The 16,115-nt window shown below is 44.8% G+C and overlaps 2 protein-coding genes across 3 annotated transcripts in view; one reads left to right on the top strand and one right to left on the bottom strand.

Annotated features, from left to right (window-relative positions):
* The window catches only part of NME7 (NME/NM23 family member 7), a 76,027-nt gene extending 74,000 nt beyond the window's left edge, over nt 1–2,027 (top strand). For both annotated transcript variants that reach the window (XM_018074619.2, XM_018074618.2), the window contains exon 12: nt 1,602–2,027. In XM_018074619.2, coding sequence (XP_017930108.2) covers nt 1,602–1,634 — 33 coding nt within the window. In that variant the 3' untranslated portion in view covers nt 1,635–2,027. The remainder of the gene's footprint in view (nt 1–1,601) is intronic.
* The window catches only part of ATP1B1 (ATPase Na+/K+ transporting subunit beta 1), a 24,867-nt gene continuing 10,433 nt past the window's right edge, over nt 1,682–16,115 (bottom strand). Inside the window, exons 3-7 of the mRNA XM_018074473.2 lie at nt 13,761–13,889; nt 6,612–6,767; nt 5,703–5,887; nt 3,739–3,819; nt 1,682–3,084 (exon numbers count right to left, since the gene is read on the bottom strand). Coding sequence (XP_017929962.2) covers nt 2,818–3,084; nt 3,739–3,819; nt 5,703–5,887; nt 6,612–6,767; nt 13,761–13,889 — 818 coding nt within the window. The 3' untranslated portion in view covers nt 1,682–2,817. The remainder of the gene's footprint in view (nt 3,085–3,738; nt 3,820–5,702; nt 5,888–6,611; nt 6,768–13,760; nt 13,890–16,115) is intronic.

Here is a 16,115-nt window from a genome sequence, read left to right as displayed (position 1 = left end):
TTGTCACAGGGGTGGGGTGAGGGGGTAGAGTGAGGTTTTTTTGGACTTTGGTTGTTTGGAATTTTTTTAAATAATCCTGCAGCCTTTTATTGCTTTATCTCTACTCGGTCTGACAAATTACTGCAGCATTTCTAATGGGAAAAGGGGATATATCAGAGTGTGTGTCTCTTGGGGGGGGTGTTGGGGTACGGTCCTTTGGTATCAGAGTTGTCCTGAAGCCTGTGAACAGGTGGGTCTTTTCAGTGGGCGGTGCCAGGCATGTGCAGCCCTTCTGCTTGGTTAATTAGTGATCTGAGCAGCCGACCTGCTTTCACTGTGTGGTACAGGAAAGTGATTGGGGCAGAGATGTTGGGTAAAGGTTTGTTTTTGCCTAATTTCATATGCAGTTCCTAAGACCTTTTCAACACTTGCTCACTGAAGCCAACACAAGCACTGTAAGTTTTCCACAGTGTTCGTCCCAACCCCTGGAATAAGCCACTATCTTTATTAGTAGTTCATACTTGGAGTTTGCACTTACATAGAAAATTAAAAGGAGATAAATTAGCTAACCGTGACTTGGGTCTTATATAAATAAAGCAGTTAGGGGGTTTTGTAGTTTATTTTGGTTGGTTGATGGGTTTGGGGTTTTTTTGTTTTGTGTTGGTGGGGTTTTATTAACTGTCTCAGGCTGTGAACCTAAGAATTGATTTGTAGGGACAGTTGATCCTACCAGATGTTGAGCCATGCAGCAACACCCCCACTCCTCACCCAAAATGGTGGCAGGAGGAGCCCACCAAAATGGCTCAGCTTTCCCAAAGCTCTTGTTGCAGATGGAGCTTCCATCAGGAAAGATTGTAGAGCTTTCATCACAGCTTGTTTGTTAAGTCCTTGCCTTGCTATAAACATAGAGCAGCAAATGAAACAGCTGAAGGTGCAATTTCTGCCGGCACCTGCTCCTCGGGAACAACATGAAACATCTTAAGGAGTGCAGAAACCAGCATGGTCTATACTGAAACCAGGCTTTTCCTTCTAGCAAATGGCAAAAAGCTTAGCATCTTGCTTTTCTGGTACTGTGAGTTTAGATTAGGAAGTCTTTATCAAGCCGCTTGCTCTAGGGTAGTCACGTTTTGCCACATTACACAGAGAAATTCTTCCCGTAATCTGCGTCATGCAGCATAAAGCGAGCCTGACTCCTGCAGGAAGCCAGCTGCCATGTTTTGTCACATCTGAGCAGCCCCATCAGGCACAGCCTGTCCTCAGTGCTGGCCACTGGCCCAACAGCAACACAGTGCAAGTTGCTGCCATGAAACTCTCTTGTGACCTCAGTGTGTGCCCTGCCTTCTGGCTACACAGCACACACTGCCTCAGGAAGCTTTAACCTGCACTGAGGATCAACCATTTTACTTGTAGTTATGGCTAGAACACATGGCCTGTGCCTCCAGCTGTGGAGAGCTTGCAGTAACAGGGAATAGACTTCTTGGGTTCCGTGGCCAGGAGAGGGGATAACAAGTAACTAACAGACACCAGCGCTAATGTGTAACAGCTCAAGGTTTCAGATGTTTCAACTCCCTTACACTGAGACCATCTGGGACTGATAAAAGTGTATTTTCTCTTTGAAATAGGTGCAGTACTTCTTCAAGATTCTGGACAACTAACAGCCTCCATCCTCACCTCACCCCTTGCAAAAGACGCACACAGAACAGTGTGTTCATTCATTTATTTGTCCAATGTTTCAACCTGACTGAAATACAAGATCAACAAGAGCACTGTACTCCTGGCTATTATTACATGTTAGAACATAGAGTTTTGCACTTTAGACAACATTTAACACCATTCTATGGGGTACTGCATTGCTTTTATAAAGTTTAAAATAAAGTTTTATTTTCAAACATGTGACTTTGGTTTATTTCATACATTACACTTTCTTGCAGAAAAAATAAAATTGTACAACTGCATAAATATAAAATTCTTCCACCATGAAAATGGCTAAAACATTCAATAAAGACATTAGCACCACAGTGTGCGATGCCTTCAGCAGGAAAAAAAAAGAGAAAGAAAAGAAAATATACAAAGCAAAGAGTTATGCCTATCACCGAGTAAAGTGATAGCCTGACCCAGTCTCTCACACAGCATACAGGAGGATGAGGGAAGAGGTGGAGAGACAGCATTCGCTACAAAGCACAGTACACAATCATCTATTCTCTTTATCTTCACTTAAGTTAGTTTCCCCTGCCACCCCTCCAAATAAAATACCCTAACACCACAGAAAAGCCAGAAGCCTTATGGAGTGCTGTTAAATATCATCTCACAGGTGGGCCTTTCTTTGAAAAGGAACAAAATAATGAGAAGTATCATGCCAGTTCTAGTCCCATTGAGTATTTACACCTTGGACAGCAAAAATCTTTGCTCACAAGAAGTAGAAAACAGATACAATACATGGCTTGAAAAATGACCAGAGTATGCACCTATAGTACTGTACACTAAATAAAATACACAAGGCAGCAATACTTAGGGGCCAGAAACACTGCTTACTACAAGTCAGTTATGGAATCATAATTTACAGTAAAAATGGGCATGTCCCAAGGCTCAATTTTGTTTTCTTTTGTCATTTACAGTAGAATAAATATTTGTCGCTATTGCTACACTTTGTTTACATTCTAACCTAGTAAATGCAGAAAGCTAGTGTAAAGCATATAGATTACGTGTAGGTCCCATACGTATGACAGTTTGTTCAAGACTAGTAGGTTTTCTTTTTTGTTCTTTTTTTTTTTTTTAACCTTTTTAAATGGCTAGGAGGAGGAGGAGGAGGAGGGGGGAGGAAGAGAGTTGTGCTTACAATCAGCTGCTTTTTATGTCAAATTTAATATCAAAGCGTCCCTGGAAGCGGTCCTTGTCGCTGTAGACGATGTTCTGCCCATAGGCCCTGCACTCCACGCGCACCTCCGTGTCGTAGGTCAGGTTGGTGAACTGCACGGCCACGAGCGGCTGCAGGTACCGCGGCTGCAGCAGTTTGCCGTAGTAGGGGTAGTACTGCAGGCCAAAGCCGGGGTAGCCGCCCATCCCGTAGTACTCCACCGTGCCTATTTTGTCTGCATCTTCATCTCGCTAGAGGTGGGAAAAGGAAGCACAAGCAATGACAATCACCCACGCTCCTCCTTTGGCAGCCCTTTTCCCTAGTGGCGTTTGTTTTCCAGCAAGACTGCGACCTCTGCTTTGGTCATCACTGACCCCCCACCTTGGCAGCACGAGGATGTCCCAGTGGTAGAGAGGACAAGTCAGTGATATCTAATCAGGGCACACACAATAAGCACCTTCCTGCACACCTCAGACAGGAAAAGGGTCTTGCTTTATTTAAAACTACAGCCACTATATGCAACTGGAAACTGCCACAGCTTCCTGTCGCATCAATGCACAACCTTTGGCTAAAGTTTGCTCTTTCTCAGCTGCTTTACAAATGCCAAGTATGAAATCTCTTCCCTGGAATCCCTTTTTCAGGTCCAGTACAGCACCTGAAAGCAAAATGGCTACTTCTCAGGATACCTTTAGCTATCTGGCCCTACTTTTACCGCCCACTGTGAGGGCAGCACAAACTCATCCAACAGTGGGACTTCGAGTAGCTTCTGTTCTGGAGGGGGAGATACCCCAAGCAAGAACCACCCCATATGTCTGTGGAAAGGCAGAGAGGGGTAACTGTGCTTGGACAAAGACTTTGTCATCCCCTGCAGCTTCATGACTCTGCTCTATTATATTTCAACTTACCTTGGCAGCGCAGTGAACTGGGATGAGATATTGGTTGTATTTTGCCATAACCTCGACAGGGAGGCTCTCGTTTTCTGGAGCCTAGAAAAAATCCAGAACAAGGGGACATTACAGAGTGGACCCTCCTCTGCAGATCAGAGTACCTTTGTGGCAGCAAAGGTCAGCAGAACTGAACACGTTAACTGGAATCCTTTCTAGAGCAGTTCCAGAGGCAACAGTTCCTGGCAGTTCTTGGGACAGACAAGTAGTGTAACACAACTAAAACCAGGAGAACTTAACCCAAGCAGAACTGTTGTCTGTTCTTACAGCTTTACCTGCTGTGGATACAAGTTGGTCAGGCTATTTTTAATTCCCTGGTGCCACTGGGGTAAGCGTTTCACAGCAGAGTGCCTATAGCTAGCAGGGCTTGTTTGTGCAAAGCTCAGGCAGTGGCAGGAAGAGATGCACTGTGGAAGATTTGCCACCCGCCTGCCAGGTGTGTGCAGTCAGAACTGGAAATGCAGAAGAAAGAGCAAAGAGTGGCAGTCACACCCTGTGTTGCTGAACTTCGACACCACCTACAAGGAAGGACAAAAGCTCTGGGTGTCAGGGCAGGGTGTGAGTGCCAACTCTGATAGCCCAACCATTAACCCAGTTGGTCTTTGGTCTCTAAGTGCAGTAGTTTTGCTTGACAACCTTGCAGTTTCAGATCTGCTTTACACACACCTTGCCCAGCGCAAGAGTTACAGTGTCTCTGCTGAGCATGTAATGAGGAATACAAATACTGCCTTGGATACACATGTCATTTCTATATGAAACATGAAAAGTCATTCCTTGACTAGAACCTCCTGTCTAATGCAGTCTGGAGCTCTCCAGAGCTCCATGGCAAAGAAAAGAGGAACACACCAAGCCCTTCACTTCCCCAGCCAAACATGCACACCTCGTGTCATCCCACAGCCACTACATACCAAGCACAGCACATTCCTTCTAAAATGCACTCACTGTTTTCACCACAAAACAGATAAACCAGAATTAAACTCATTTATTTTAGCATGGGACAGGCTCCACTAGAAGAATAATGTTCCTCAGGACTTGTTAGCTAGACTGCACCATTCCCTGTCCTCGACTGCCCTGACAGATGGTGGTGAAGACAGCGTAGCACACCATTTGCACTGTTCTCCATTACAGAAGATGGAGTGGCAGGTTTTGCATGCCACCTTATTCAACAGCACATTGACACTGAATTCTTGAAGAAATTTTTAGCATCTAAATGTGTTGGGGAAAAAACCCAGAAATAAAAGCCATTGCATGTCCAGATTAACATCCTTCAGCATTACTGCAAATTTGCCTTCAGGTGCAGCACAGAGCAACCAGGTGACAGAGACATCCTATAGCCTTTGGGAAATCATATTAAATAACCTATAGATCTCCTCACCGTTCTTGCAGCTGTGCCTGACTTTCAAATGTGGTTTACTCTTTATAACCTGTGTTTCAGTCTGGTTGTTAATATTAGCACTCCATCATTTAATTAAGCAGTTTTAGCAAGGCAGACAAGTCTACACTGCCTGAGGAAAGAATGGAATGGATCAGGGCATGACACAAAGTACTAATGTTACTACAGATAGAGTTGGTCTGGGATGGTCCTATGGAATCATACAGTAATTTAAAATGGGGTTTATGGTTTGAACAAAACAGCCTGTTACAGGAACTCCATTAGCAGGCTCAGAAGTTACCAGATCAATAACCAGGAAGCTGTACTATGTGGTTCACTGCTACTTGTTACCATCTTGATGTGCACCAGTTTTCACTGCTTTGTAATGAAAAGTGTTTTAAACTCAATTACTTAAATGGTCTCAAAATTTATCCTCTGCAGAAAGGGCTTAATACTGATCTCTTTCCAGAGACTCAAAAGCAGGCACAGCAAACCTGCAGCCAACTCCTCCTCCTGATCAGTAGCTTCTGCTAGAAAGGGAAGAGATACTTGCCTGAGGTTTGAAGCCAATAATTCTGTTGAGCTTGACAAGGATGCATGGTTTGCCATCCCTGTACCCAAAGGTGGGATCGCTTAATCCAGAACAGTTTTCCAGCCATTCACGTTTGAATTTGCAGACCTTCTTCTGACCCTGGACATCATTATATGGTCCTCTCTCTTTGTAGTCAGAAGGTGTGTCTGTCACAGCAGGGGAATGAAAAGGAAACCATATGCAATGTGATCTTTTGCTTGTCAGGAACAGCAATGTTTATACTTCCCAGTGTAGTTTGGATTTCCCCCTTGCCCAGGCAGTTAAGTGACACCACAGACCTACACACAGCTGCCTGCCACGTGGGGGCTGGTCCCAGACCAGCAACTTTTCACAGGGATTTGTTTTATAACTTCCAGAACACAAGAGAAGATTTGAAATCACCTGGCTCAGAGATTCTTTTTTTTTTGGTCACCTTTTACAAGCAGGTTCCCCTCAGATTTGATATGCACATATTATGAGGTGATAGTCTCATTTACATGATTCGATATAACCTATTAAAGGTTAACACTTCCCAGATGTTTGGCTGCATCTCCTCAAGAGGACCAACAGTGGGTTTAGCAAAGTGGTGAGTAAAACCCCCATGGCTTTCAGAGAGGATAAGGTCAGCACCACGTGCTTCAGAGAGTCAGCTGCAACTTTCTCCAAGTGAAATGTTGGAGCCAGCCATATAACCTCTACAATAAGCTGTGGTCTTGTCCAAACAAAATTAATGAGCAGCCATATGACTGAAACCAGAACCTGCCAGTTTACCAACATGCAGCAATAAAGGGAACAGCTGAAGACCAAGCCCACCACTGCTCACTCTCAGCTTCTGGTGAACCTGACACAGAAGCATCAGTCAGAATCCTATAGGAAACAATCGAGACTTACCCCCACAGTCCTGAAATACTATGTTTTCAGTTTGTTGATCAGCACTGTAGTCCTTTAAGAAATTCTCGAGGTTCCTTACATACGCATCGTAACTTTTGGCATCACCAAAAGTAAAGGAAATTTCTGTCTTTTGAACCTGAGGGACTTGAGTCAGTCCTAAGAAAAGCAAAATCAGGAAGAAAACATTAAGTACACCTCAGGGTTACACAGCCTCCAGGCAATACAATGCACACCAAGAACATAACTCTTAATAATAAGCTCTGTTTTTCAGACTTATGAACTTTGAAAAACAGCTTGAGCTCACTAGAGAAGTTCATATCTCCTCTTTCTAATAACAGTCTTGCATATTTATCACAATGTTTGCATTAGGTAAGCAGACAAAACCCACAAAATACAGAAGGGAGGCTACAAGTCAAGGCTCTCCTCAAGAAAAAGTCAACCACAGGTCCACCATGCACTTCCACCTCCTCCTCAAGGGCAGAAGGGAAGCTGTCTGCATGCAAGACCAACCACACAGAATGTACATATCCCTAACAGGTTGACTTAAAAGCCTGCAAAACACACTGTGTTTAGGATACATCTGAGCTGTCCACTCATAAACCCTTGCAATAAAAGACAAGAGAGGTTCCCCAAGTCATGTCACTAGCTGTAATCCACATTGCCTTTGTGTAGTCTTGTAGGATGCAGGGCAGGAGACATTTTCTCCCTCAGTAAACTCATCAGCCTGATAGCTGCCTCCGCTTTTCTCACTGCCTAAGTGGGTATTTCTGGCTGCAGAACTCATCTTCTGAGCTCTCTCATCAGAAGCTCATCACCAAGTAGGTGAGTAGGAAATGCCACTACACAGAAGACTTTGTTTAAAAGACTCTCCAGATTCTGAACTGTATTAACTGGCTCTGCTTTAAACTTTAGGAGGATGAATAGAAAAATAATGCATGGAAAAGAGAAGGGACTATAGACAAGAAATGCCTCCAGATGATGAAAAGCACCAACTTCTTTTCCCTTCATTGTGGAACTTGGAAGTGGTTGCTCCTGTGCAATGTTTAGGTCACATTTTAATTGAATATATTGACACATGGCTAACACTTTAAAACTTAAGTAATGGGAACCGAGTTCATGCTGCTTTTATGGCAGCCACAGTAAATATTGAGGTCTTGACTTCATTTCAGTTTGTCATCTTCATTTTAGTAAGATCAAGAAAAGGAGCAGGGGAGCAGCATTTGCTTCGACAGCTTTCAGAACAGGCCTGTTGCCAACAAGTTCCTCTGGTGCAAAACTCCAGCAGCTTAGCTGGTTGGCCCCAACCCACAAGAGCTTGTGACTCCAGCAATTTTTCCAAAGCTAGTTAAGTGCTTCTGCTTAGTCCCTCCTCAAACCAACTCACCACGCCCCCACCGACCACACCCCCCCCACTAACTTGGAATTTGTAACCTAGGACAAAGATTAGCTTTGTTCCCCTAAAAGCAGTTCCCAGCCACTAAAGATTGCGAGACATCCAGCAAGGAGCTTGAGTGTTTCCCATTTTATTCCATGAAGCAGCTTTAACTGCCCAAGACTCCCTCTGATACAAACGGACGAGGCTGAGTGTCAAAAGTTTAGAAGCAACTTACTATTCTACTAGCAAAATTATATCCTGCCTTCCAAACATTGGCTTTCAACCCCCTTTCAAGCAATTACTTGTTTTCTTGCTTCACAAACAGTTATAAATATATGTAGAATAAATACACCAGATTCCACTTTAGTAAGGGACTTAAATCCTATTCTGCCAAGCCTTTCTCATGTTACCACTCAGCTGGGAAGCAACAGGCTCAGAGTCACCTGAAATGGCTGTCTAGAATTGCAGGAGAGGCAGGCCAGACGTTGGGTACTCTTCCCAGGTCTGCCTTTTCCAGAGTTCAAGTTACAGGTGTGTCATTCAAGTGTACATATGTTAAAAAAAAAAAATTCAAGAAAGCATGGCTTTTTGTTAAGCTTGGTCAGGCAAGTTAAGCTGTTAGTTTTACTCAGCACCTCCCCACCTCTCTTTCCTGTCTTGGCCAAGGTAACACATAAGGGCACCCACACAGGCCTGGCAAAGGTGAAGTGAAGGTCAGCAACACACACCCTGCCATCTGTAAAAGCCACCCAGAACATCCCTGTTCTCTCTTTAGGAGAGCCTGGCCACTGATAGGTACAGTCCAAAGCCAGCCCTCTGCCCATGGACAAGTGACTTGGCTGGGAGAACAGACTCCAATCCCAAAGCATCCACACAGAACTGCACTGAAGCCCAGGCAGTACCACCACAAAGCTCTTCCAGCAGCCAGCACAAGGGAACCACCATTCCTGCCAAGTAGCCTGTGGCCATCACTGGGCTACTTTCTGCCTAACTGGGGGCATTTGCAGGTACTCTGATGAACTAGACTAGACCAGGCTTTGGTACAGCAGTGCTTTCTTTGTTTAGGACAAGAGCAAAGTGGAGATCAATCTTCCCACTTATGAAGCAAGGAAGTAAATCTTCATGAAGATGAAAGACTTGTCATGAAAAATACATTTGTAAAATTAGGATAAAGTTATTACTTAGTGGCTTCCACCACAACCTCCTTTCTGACATGCCTGCAACTGACTGAGTGCAGAGCCCTAAGCACTGATCTATTACTTCCTTCTTTGTTTTCCATCTGTACATCTCGTGGCCAAAATAAAAGCTTCAGTGCTGTTATCAGAGCAGAACAATCATTGAATTCTTCTTAAGCAATCTTGTGTAAAAAAACAAGTGTGTTGTATGATGACAGAAAGTAACCTCTGGAGAACACTAACCTTTCTGCAACAATCACCTCCACTGGGTAACTGAAGCAAGAAGGGACAAGAAAAAAAATTACTAATCTGAGCCATTACAGTGCTACCTCCCATGGGCTACTAGACATCCAAGTAAGTGTGTGGCTCCACTGAGTTACTGGCATGAATGAAGCTCTAAGGGGCTTCATGCACATGAGGAAGTCCTATGGAAGAAAAGAAACAAAGCCTCAAGTGCTTTCACAGCCAGGAGTCTAAACCCTCTCCCCACCTTCAGACTACAATGTATGCACACGGCTCCGTATCTCATGTTATTACCAGAGATGCACGATGGTGTCACGTGTGGTGATGCTCTTCCTCCCACAGGAAGGAATCAGCTTATTGCTAAAATACTGACAATCTAGAAAGCCGCTGCAGTTGGCTCTTAAGAGTTTCTTGCTGGGAAATGATTCATTCCCATCTTCACTTGACTGACACTGTCCACACAAATGATGAGTGATGCCTTGACTTGGGAATGGACACCACTTTCTGTTGGTTTTCTGTGAGTATACAAGGATATGAAATACCAAAAAAAATGCACGTAAAGTCACTTGGGTTTTTTTTCAGCTACAGTTCCACTTCCAAAATACTGTTGCAGATTAAAATCACATTTATTCAAGTTCATTTAAAAAACAATTCTCCACAGAGATTTTATCATTTTAAGCTGTAAGAGTAAGACTTTAGGTGAATGTGTCCTCAGGGTGAAGAGGAAGAAACTAATAGTGGGAAGTCAGGCTTGTTATTAGGAATGGTTGTATAAGTCTGTAGTAACCTCTCTTGCTTCATGATACAATGGTCATTTCTAAGCACCATGTAATCTTGGTTCAGAATGAGTCTGAACACTCCTGGGATGACACAGATGACAAACTCAGTGATCACGACATCCTACCTTCCCCCACCAGCTCACTAAACGAGGATAGATTTTAAAAGCCTCCATACCAAGCAATGCCCTTCCAAGCTTCCAGTCACCCTCTACTTAACCCCCAAAGTGCAAAAAGCAGGTGCAAGTGTTCTACAAATGCAGCAAAACCTGGTTGATAGTAACATGCCTGGAATTGAGATTCAGAGATGTTTCCAAGCATAGGTGCTGAGACAACAAGAGATAGAAGCAAGGAAGTGCAACTTCACAGGAGGGAGCACATGCTCCTTTGAGGCCTTCCTGCCACCTCCCTGCTGCTCTCCAGGCTAAATAAACCAAGTGGGGGACACATACCAGAGCAGCCTTTTCCATGACGCACTCACTGCCCAGGCAGCACTTGAAGCAGGGACACCTGAAATCCCCTGGCGGGAATTCTTCCTTCCAGATACCACTTACAAAGTGCCTCAGGCAGCAGTGAGCTCTGTCCCCTGTGCCAGCCCCAGGGATGGGATAACCAGATGCTGTTCCACGGGATTCGCACCACAAGATGGCAGGAGACACAGCCCAATTGATATTGGGATGGGGAAGGGGAGGAGGAGAAGGGAGGATTATTTTTTAAACACTCAGTACACTGTTTAGGAGGCAATATCCTCATCCTTCCCTATTAGCAGGGTAAGTCCTCTGTGCTTAAAGTGGAGTCCGAGCCTGCAGCACACGTGGAGCTGGGAGGTGGGGCTGTCGCAATGGCAGGGCTGGACAAGGTGAACTGCACCATCCCTTCCCCCACCGCAAGACAAAAGAAGGAAAAAAATAGTATAATGGAAAGGTACAATACTCAGCTTGCCCTGAAGCCCTGCATAACATTCCTGTTGTGTTCAATGCAGAAACCAATTACCATATTAATGACACTTGGCTACAAAAATAGCACTTTATGGCTTTCAATGTTATACCCATGTCAATAACTCAATAAAACACCCTGTAGGTTCTGTTGCTGTTACGAAATCTGTTGTATTTTGGAACAAGAATGATATTCTAGCAGCCCCTACAGCATTTTTTCCTGCAAACCCTGAAGGGAAGTCTAGTTCCCCCTTTCTCGGATATTCTGGGCTGACACAACAGGGACTTGCCCAAGAAGGACAGAGCATTCTAACAAGAATAAAACCCGGTTTTCTGGCTTCCTAGAAAATCCAGGGCTTTATCAAGCTGCCAATATACTTACTCAGCTTGCAAATTTTCCCACAAGAACTAGGAATTAGAATTGCACAACATCCTATTTTATACAGTTAATCATCTACAGATGTCTTAGATCACAAAAAATTTAAGTTTGGTGCTCACCAAGTGCAGCAGTGAACCTGGTCCCATGTGTGTTCATTGTAAGAGCAGCAGTTGTGCTTGCAGCACAGGGGAGAATCCTGCACAGCAGGGGAATATAGGCATTGCTGACCTCCCAAAGACAGCAGTGCAGCAACTCGCTACCATGTCCATCTCTCTGAAAGCTTACATCAAAGGGCTATTTTTGACTTGTGGTCTAATGGCTGCTGTGCTACAGGACAAGGAACATACTGGACAGAAAGAGCCAGCCTGCACGATGCCTTACACCCAGCTTGTCCACATCTGTAGAAGAAGCTGTCGCATAATGCCCTGCAAAAGGGCCCAGTGCTATTAATGTAATAATTATTTCCTTGAAGTTGTACGCATGTGACACTGCAGCTTGGTTCAAAGCTCTTGTTTACTGGCTGCCCACTGTCATATATTCAGGGAGCTGGATTTCGTTCTCCTTGATTTCAGTACATGTCCTAAAAGCCCATTACAAAAGATTCCCAATAACCTTTTCATTGTTCCTCCATTTTGATTCCTGCAGTACACGCTACAAGAGCGTCTTGAAATTCAATTCCTTTTCTTTGTTTAGGAAAAAAAAGAGCCCCAGAAAAACTGGTGCAGTATGCAATTAAGAGATGAATAAAAATCCTCCGCAGGCCGAAATCTTTCACAGAAATTTTACCAGAGTTGCTTTGAAATTGGATTGTAAACTGCTATTTCACAGAAAGCAAACAGTTTATCTAGAACGAGTAATTATGTGACATCTGGCTAAACAGCAGGTCTATCTGGATGAGACCCAAGATCCATGGGCTTCTTCACTAATTATTTCATGTCTGGTGAGACCACTGGACTTCAGCCGGGGAAAAATACATTATTAAGTAACAACTACCCCACCATTAGCCATGTTGGCTTTTCAGATGCAGCTGGGCAGTATCAGTGACAGTCTTTCCTGCAAATGTCAGGGCCCGCTAGAGATGAAAAGACCACTTTCAGTGCTTAAGGCAGCATTTACCACAGCCATGGTGGTACACGAAGAAGTGCCACACTCTAAAACAGCAGTTCCAGTCTCTGTTCTGTCTTTAAAAAGTGCTGGTGGAAAAGCACTTATTTGCAAAAGATGATCCTTCGCCCAGATATAACACCATTTGGTGATGGCGACATTCATTCCCTGTGTTTAGGGCAGAGATTCACAGCACTGCATACGGCAGGGCTGTAAGACAGTGCAGCACCAGAGCCAACTTCTGTAGCTACAAGCCATCAGCCTCACAATTGTCACTTAAATACCACTGTTATTAAAAGCTTCTGAACTGTTTTACAGAGCAACTGGAGACGGATCGTTAGGATCCCCAGTGCCAAGCAGCCTCAAGGTCATTTGTGATGTGGGAAAGCAGCAGTTGCGCAGCTCCCCCCCCGCGCTCTGAGCCGCCGCTGGCTGCGGCGGGATCGGATAGCGCAGCGCAGCCTGGACAGGCGGAGCAGGGAACCTGCGGCAAGGGCTACTCACTCCATTTGCCCCCACCCAAGGCAGGCGGGCCACAGACACTGCTAAGGCCATCATTTTAATTTTGAGCAGAGATTTCTTTTGTCTGTGTAAAGACAGGTCATACAATAGCAGCTAAAAGACCCACCTTTAACCTCCCACGACGCAGTCAACTGAAATACCCACTAGTGGAGGCTACCCCCACCTCTAGATCACACACTGTAGTTCAGTGTTGGATAATACAAGTCAGTAAGCACAACCAGAACTGGGATTCCTCCTTGTGCATGCCAGTTCCACCAAAAAAACCCAACATTTTGCCTTTGTCCCTTTCACTTACCCATGTGAACAGAGTAGCTATGAAGAAAGAAAAACTGAACTTAGCTTCCTCATACAGCCAGTTCCTCACTCCATCACTTTGGCACAGGGGAAGGGAAAAGCAAACCAAGTTTAAGCTCCTCTCAGAGAGGAGACATCTTTCATGTGATGCAACCTTTAAATCTAGCAGGATTGCCTTCGAGCCCCAGTACTGCTAACACAGAAGGCTGAGAACATACCCACCCCCTACAAATATGTGTTGCAGCAACGACATGCTTATTTCATCCTCCTTCTTGAGGTGAGTAACCAACCCCGCCTCCCCAGAACAGCTTGCACCAAGTCAAACACAGGCCTCCTATTTAGTTACCTGGAGGTGCCACTCGATCCTGGTATTTGGGCTCAAATTCACTGACAGTGAGCAACATCACTTGGATGGTCCCAATGAATATACCTGCCAGGCAACCGTAGAAGATGACATAGAAGAGGAGGATCTTAACTGCAAGAGAAAACAAACAGAAAGAGAAATCAAATCAAGCCCTCACAGCAGTCACGTTTCAGGACAGAATTTCCCACCTTTGCCACTTATAAGGAAGAGCCAGCACACTGAATTCAGACAGACATATAGGTAACAGTGAGATTACGCCCTGATGCAGACAGGAAATGTAAATCACTCCAGTTGTTTGGGGGGCAGAAAGCATGAGTCCCTGAAAATCTAGAAATCCACGAATCAGGATTTGGGATCATAAAGACTAAACCACATTCCCTCGTATTTTAAAGGATCCCTTGGCTGACCCAGAACTACCAAAGCGGGTTCTTGCATCTGACAGATTGTGATCCAAGTGCCCAAGAGTAAAAGGCCATACTATGGATGTGCTTGGGGTTCAGAGCTATTTCTGGGAACAGTAGCAGTAAATGTTTCATTCAGGTTTACAAGCAATTGTAAAGCCTGATGTCTCCTAGTAATTCAAGCTATCACTTCCAATAAAGACAACAGGAACAGAATTCAGGCCCAAATTAGCTCCAGTACTCCATCTCAAATGTAGGAAAGTACTCATAACATGTCACAGTACTGCAGATTCACCAGCCTTGTGTACCTACAAAGGCACTCTGGCACTGGTCACACCAATTAAAGAGTGAATAATAAAGAAAGATTGGATGTAGTTTCGGTCTAAAGGGAATATCTTGAACAATCTTGGGGCGGGGGGCAGAGGGTAGGAAGAACAGAGAAGAGACTAGAGATGCAGAATGGCTCAGACTCCGGGTATCAGTTACCAGTTTACAAGGATTATCTCAACTGCTTAACTGCACAGTAACATGCCATACTACGCATCACCAGGCTGCCCACAAGGATAAACCAGCCCATGCCAAGCAACTATATGCTAATCAGGCTGCAGGAAAAAGCAGAGGCCAAAGAGTACTTGAGAGTGAGCCTGCTTGATCTCAGACTGTCCTTATCTAGTTACAAACAAAACAGACGTGGTTTATTTGAAGGACCTGAAGTGATGAGCGACAAGGAAAGGGGAGGAAGGAGTAGGTGGAAGTATTTCTCCTCACTCCCCAGCCCCATCATAAAAAAATAAAGCTACCTCACTGGAGAAGCCTCACAATGAAAGCTGGCTGTTCTGGTCGTTTAAAGTCTATGAAAGACAGGCAAGCAGGAGGGACAGCCAGCGACACAGAGGCTGAGGAACACTGTCAGAAAGGCACTCCATCCTCTTGTCTTCCTCTTGTGCACCAGAGGCAGAGGAGGCAGCCAGGGCTGAAGGGCAGAGCTGGGTGAAGTAACGTGGTGCTCCAGGAGTTAAAGCACTCTTTGGTATCCAGGCAGCGTAAAGCAAATGGCAGTGACGTCAGGGACGTGTGGAAATTTTTTCCAGAGCACGGTCATAGGAGGTGCTGTTGTAACAAACCAAACACTAATGCTGTTGTCTGCAGCGTAATGCCTTTGAGTTTTGTAACATCAAAAGGCAAACGCTGGGAGGTAGCTTATTTAATCAGGTTTCCAGCCAGGATGCTCTAAACGCCAAAGACACCTTAAAGGTCAAAACCACTCCAAGGTCTCAGAAAAAATGCAGTGGGTCTAGGAATCGAGCACCATAGGGTTGAAATAGAAAGCCTCCTGCAACAGGTAGGCTTATAACAGAAGAATCTGATCATCAGCCTGCAGATCGACTCAGCAAACGCAAATCAGTCCTAGGCAGATAGGCATGGGCACTCTGGGAGAAGGACCTGGTTCAGCCTCCGCGTTTGAAGCACTGCGCAGTTGCCTGGTGCCTCAGGAGCAGAAAATACCTATCCATGCGCACCCACAACCCAATTCTGCTCACGTAAAGATACGGCAGATGCCTGCTCTAGTCCGCACGCCAGAGCTGGCGGCTCTGGATGTGGCATCTCCGGCTGATCCATTACAACAGGAGCTGAATTCAACATCGCAAGGGTGGCAACAGCAGCTGTGGTTGGCAGCAACTGGAAGACTGTCTATTTGCATAAAGAAATTGTTAAAAGCCTCTGTAGTCTAAATGCTATTTGTACAGCACCCAGGGATACATCATGAGCATGTAATCAGCAATGCACATAGAGCCATTTCCTTCTTGCGGAGACATTAGAAGTCAATTGCTACCTCTCGGCGGAGTAAAACTCGCTTGATTTCATTTATCCAGAGAAAATACAAAAAAAAACAAAAAAGAGAAAAAGCCACTGTGCAGTCTACAGCAGATGAGGG

The sequence above is a fragment of the Manacus vitellinus genome, unplaced genomic scaffold, assembly GCF_001715985.3.
Source record: "Manacus vitellinus isolate BGI_N305 unplaced genomic scaffold, ASM171598v3 scaffold_28_pilon, whole genome shotgun sequence".
NCBI classification, from domain to species: Eukaryota; Metazoa; Chordata; class Aves; order Passeriformes; family Pipridae; genus Manacus; species Manacus vitellinus.
Note: the sequence above shows the minus strand (reverse complement) of the source record. Positions and strands in the feature narration are given on the sequence as shown.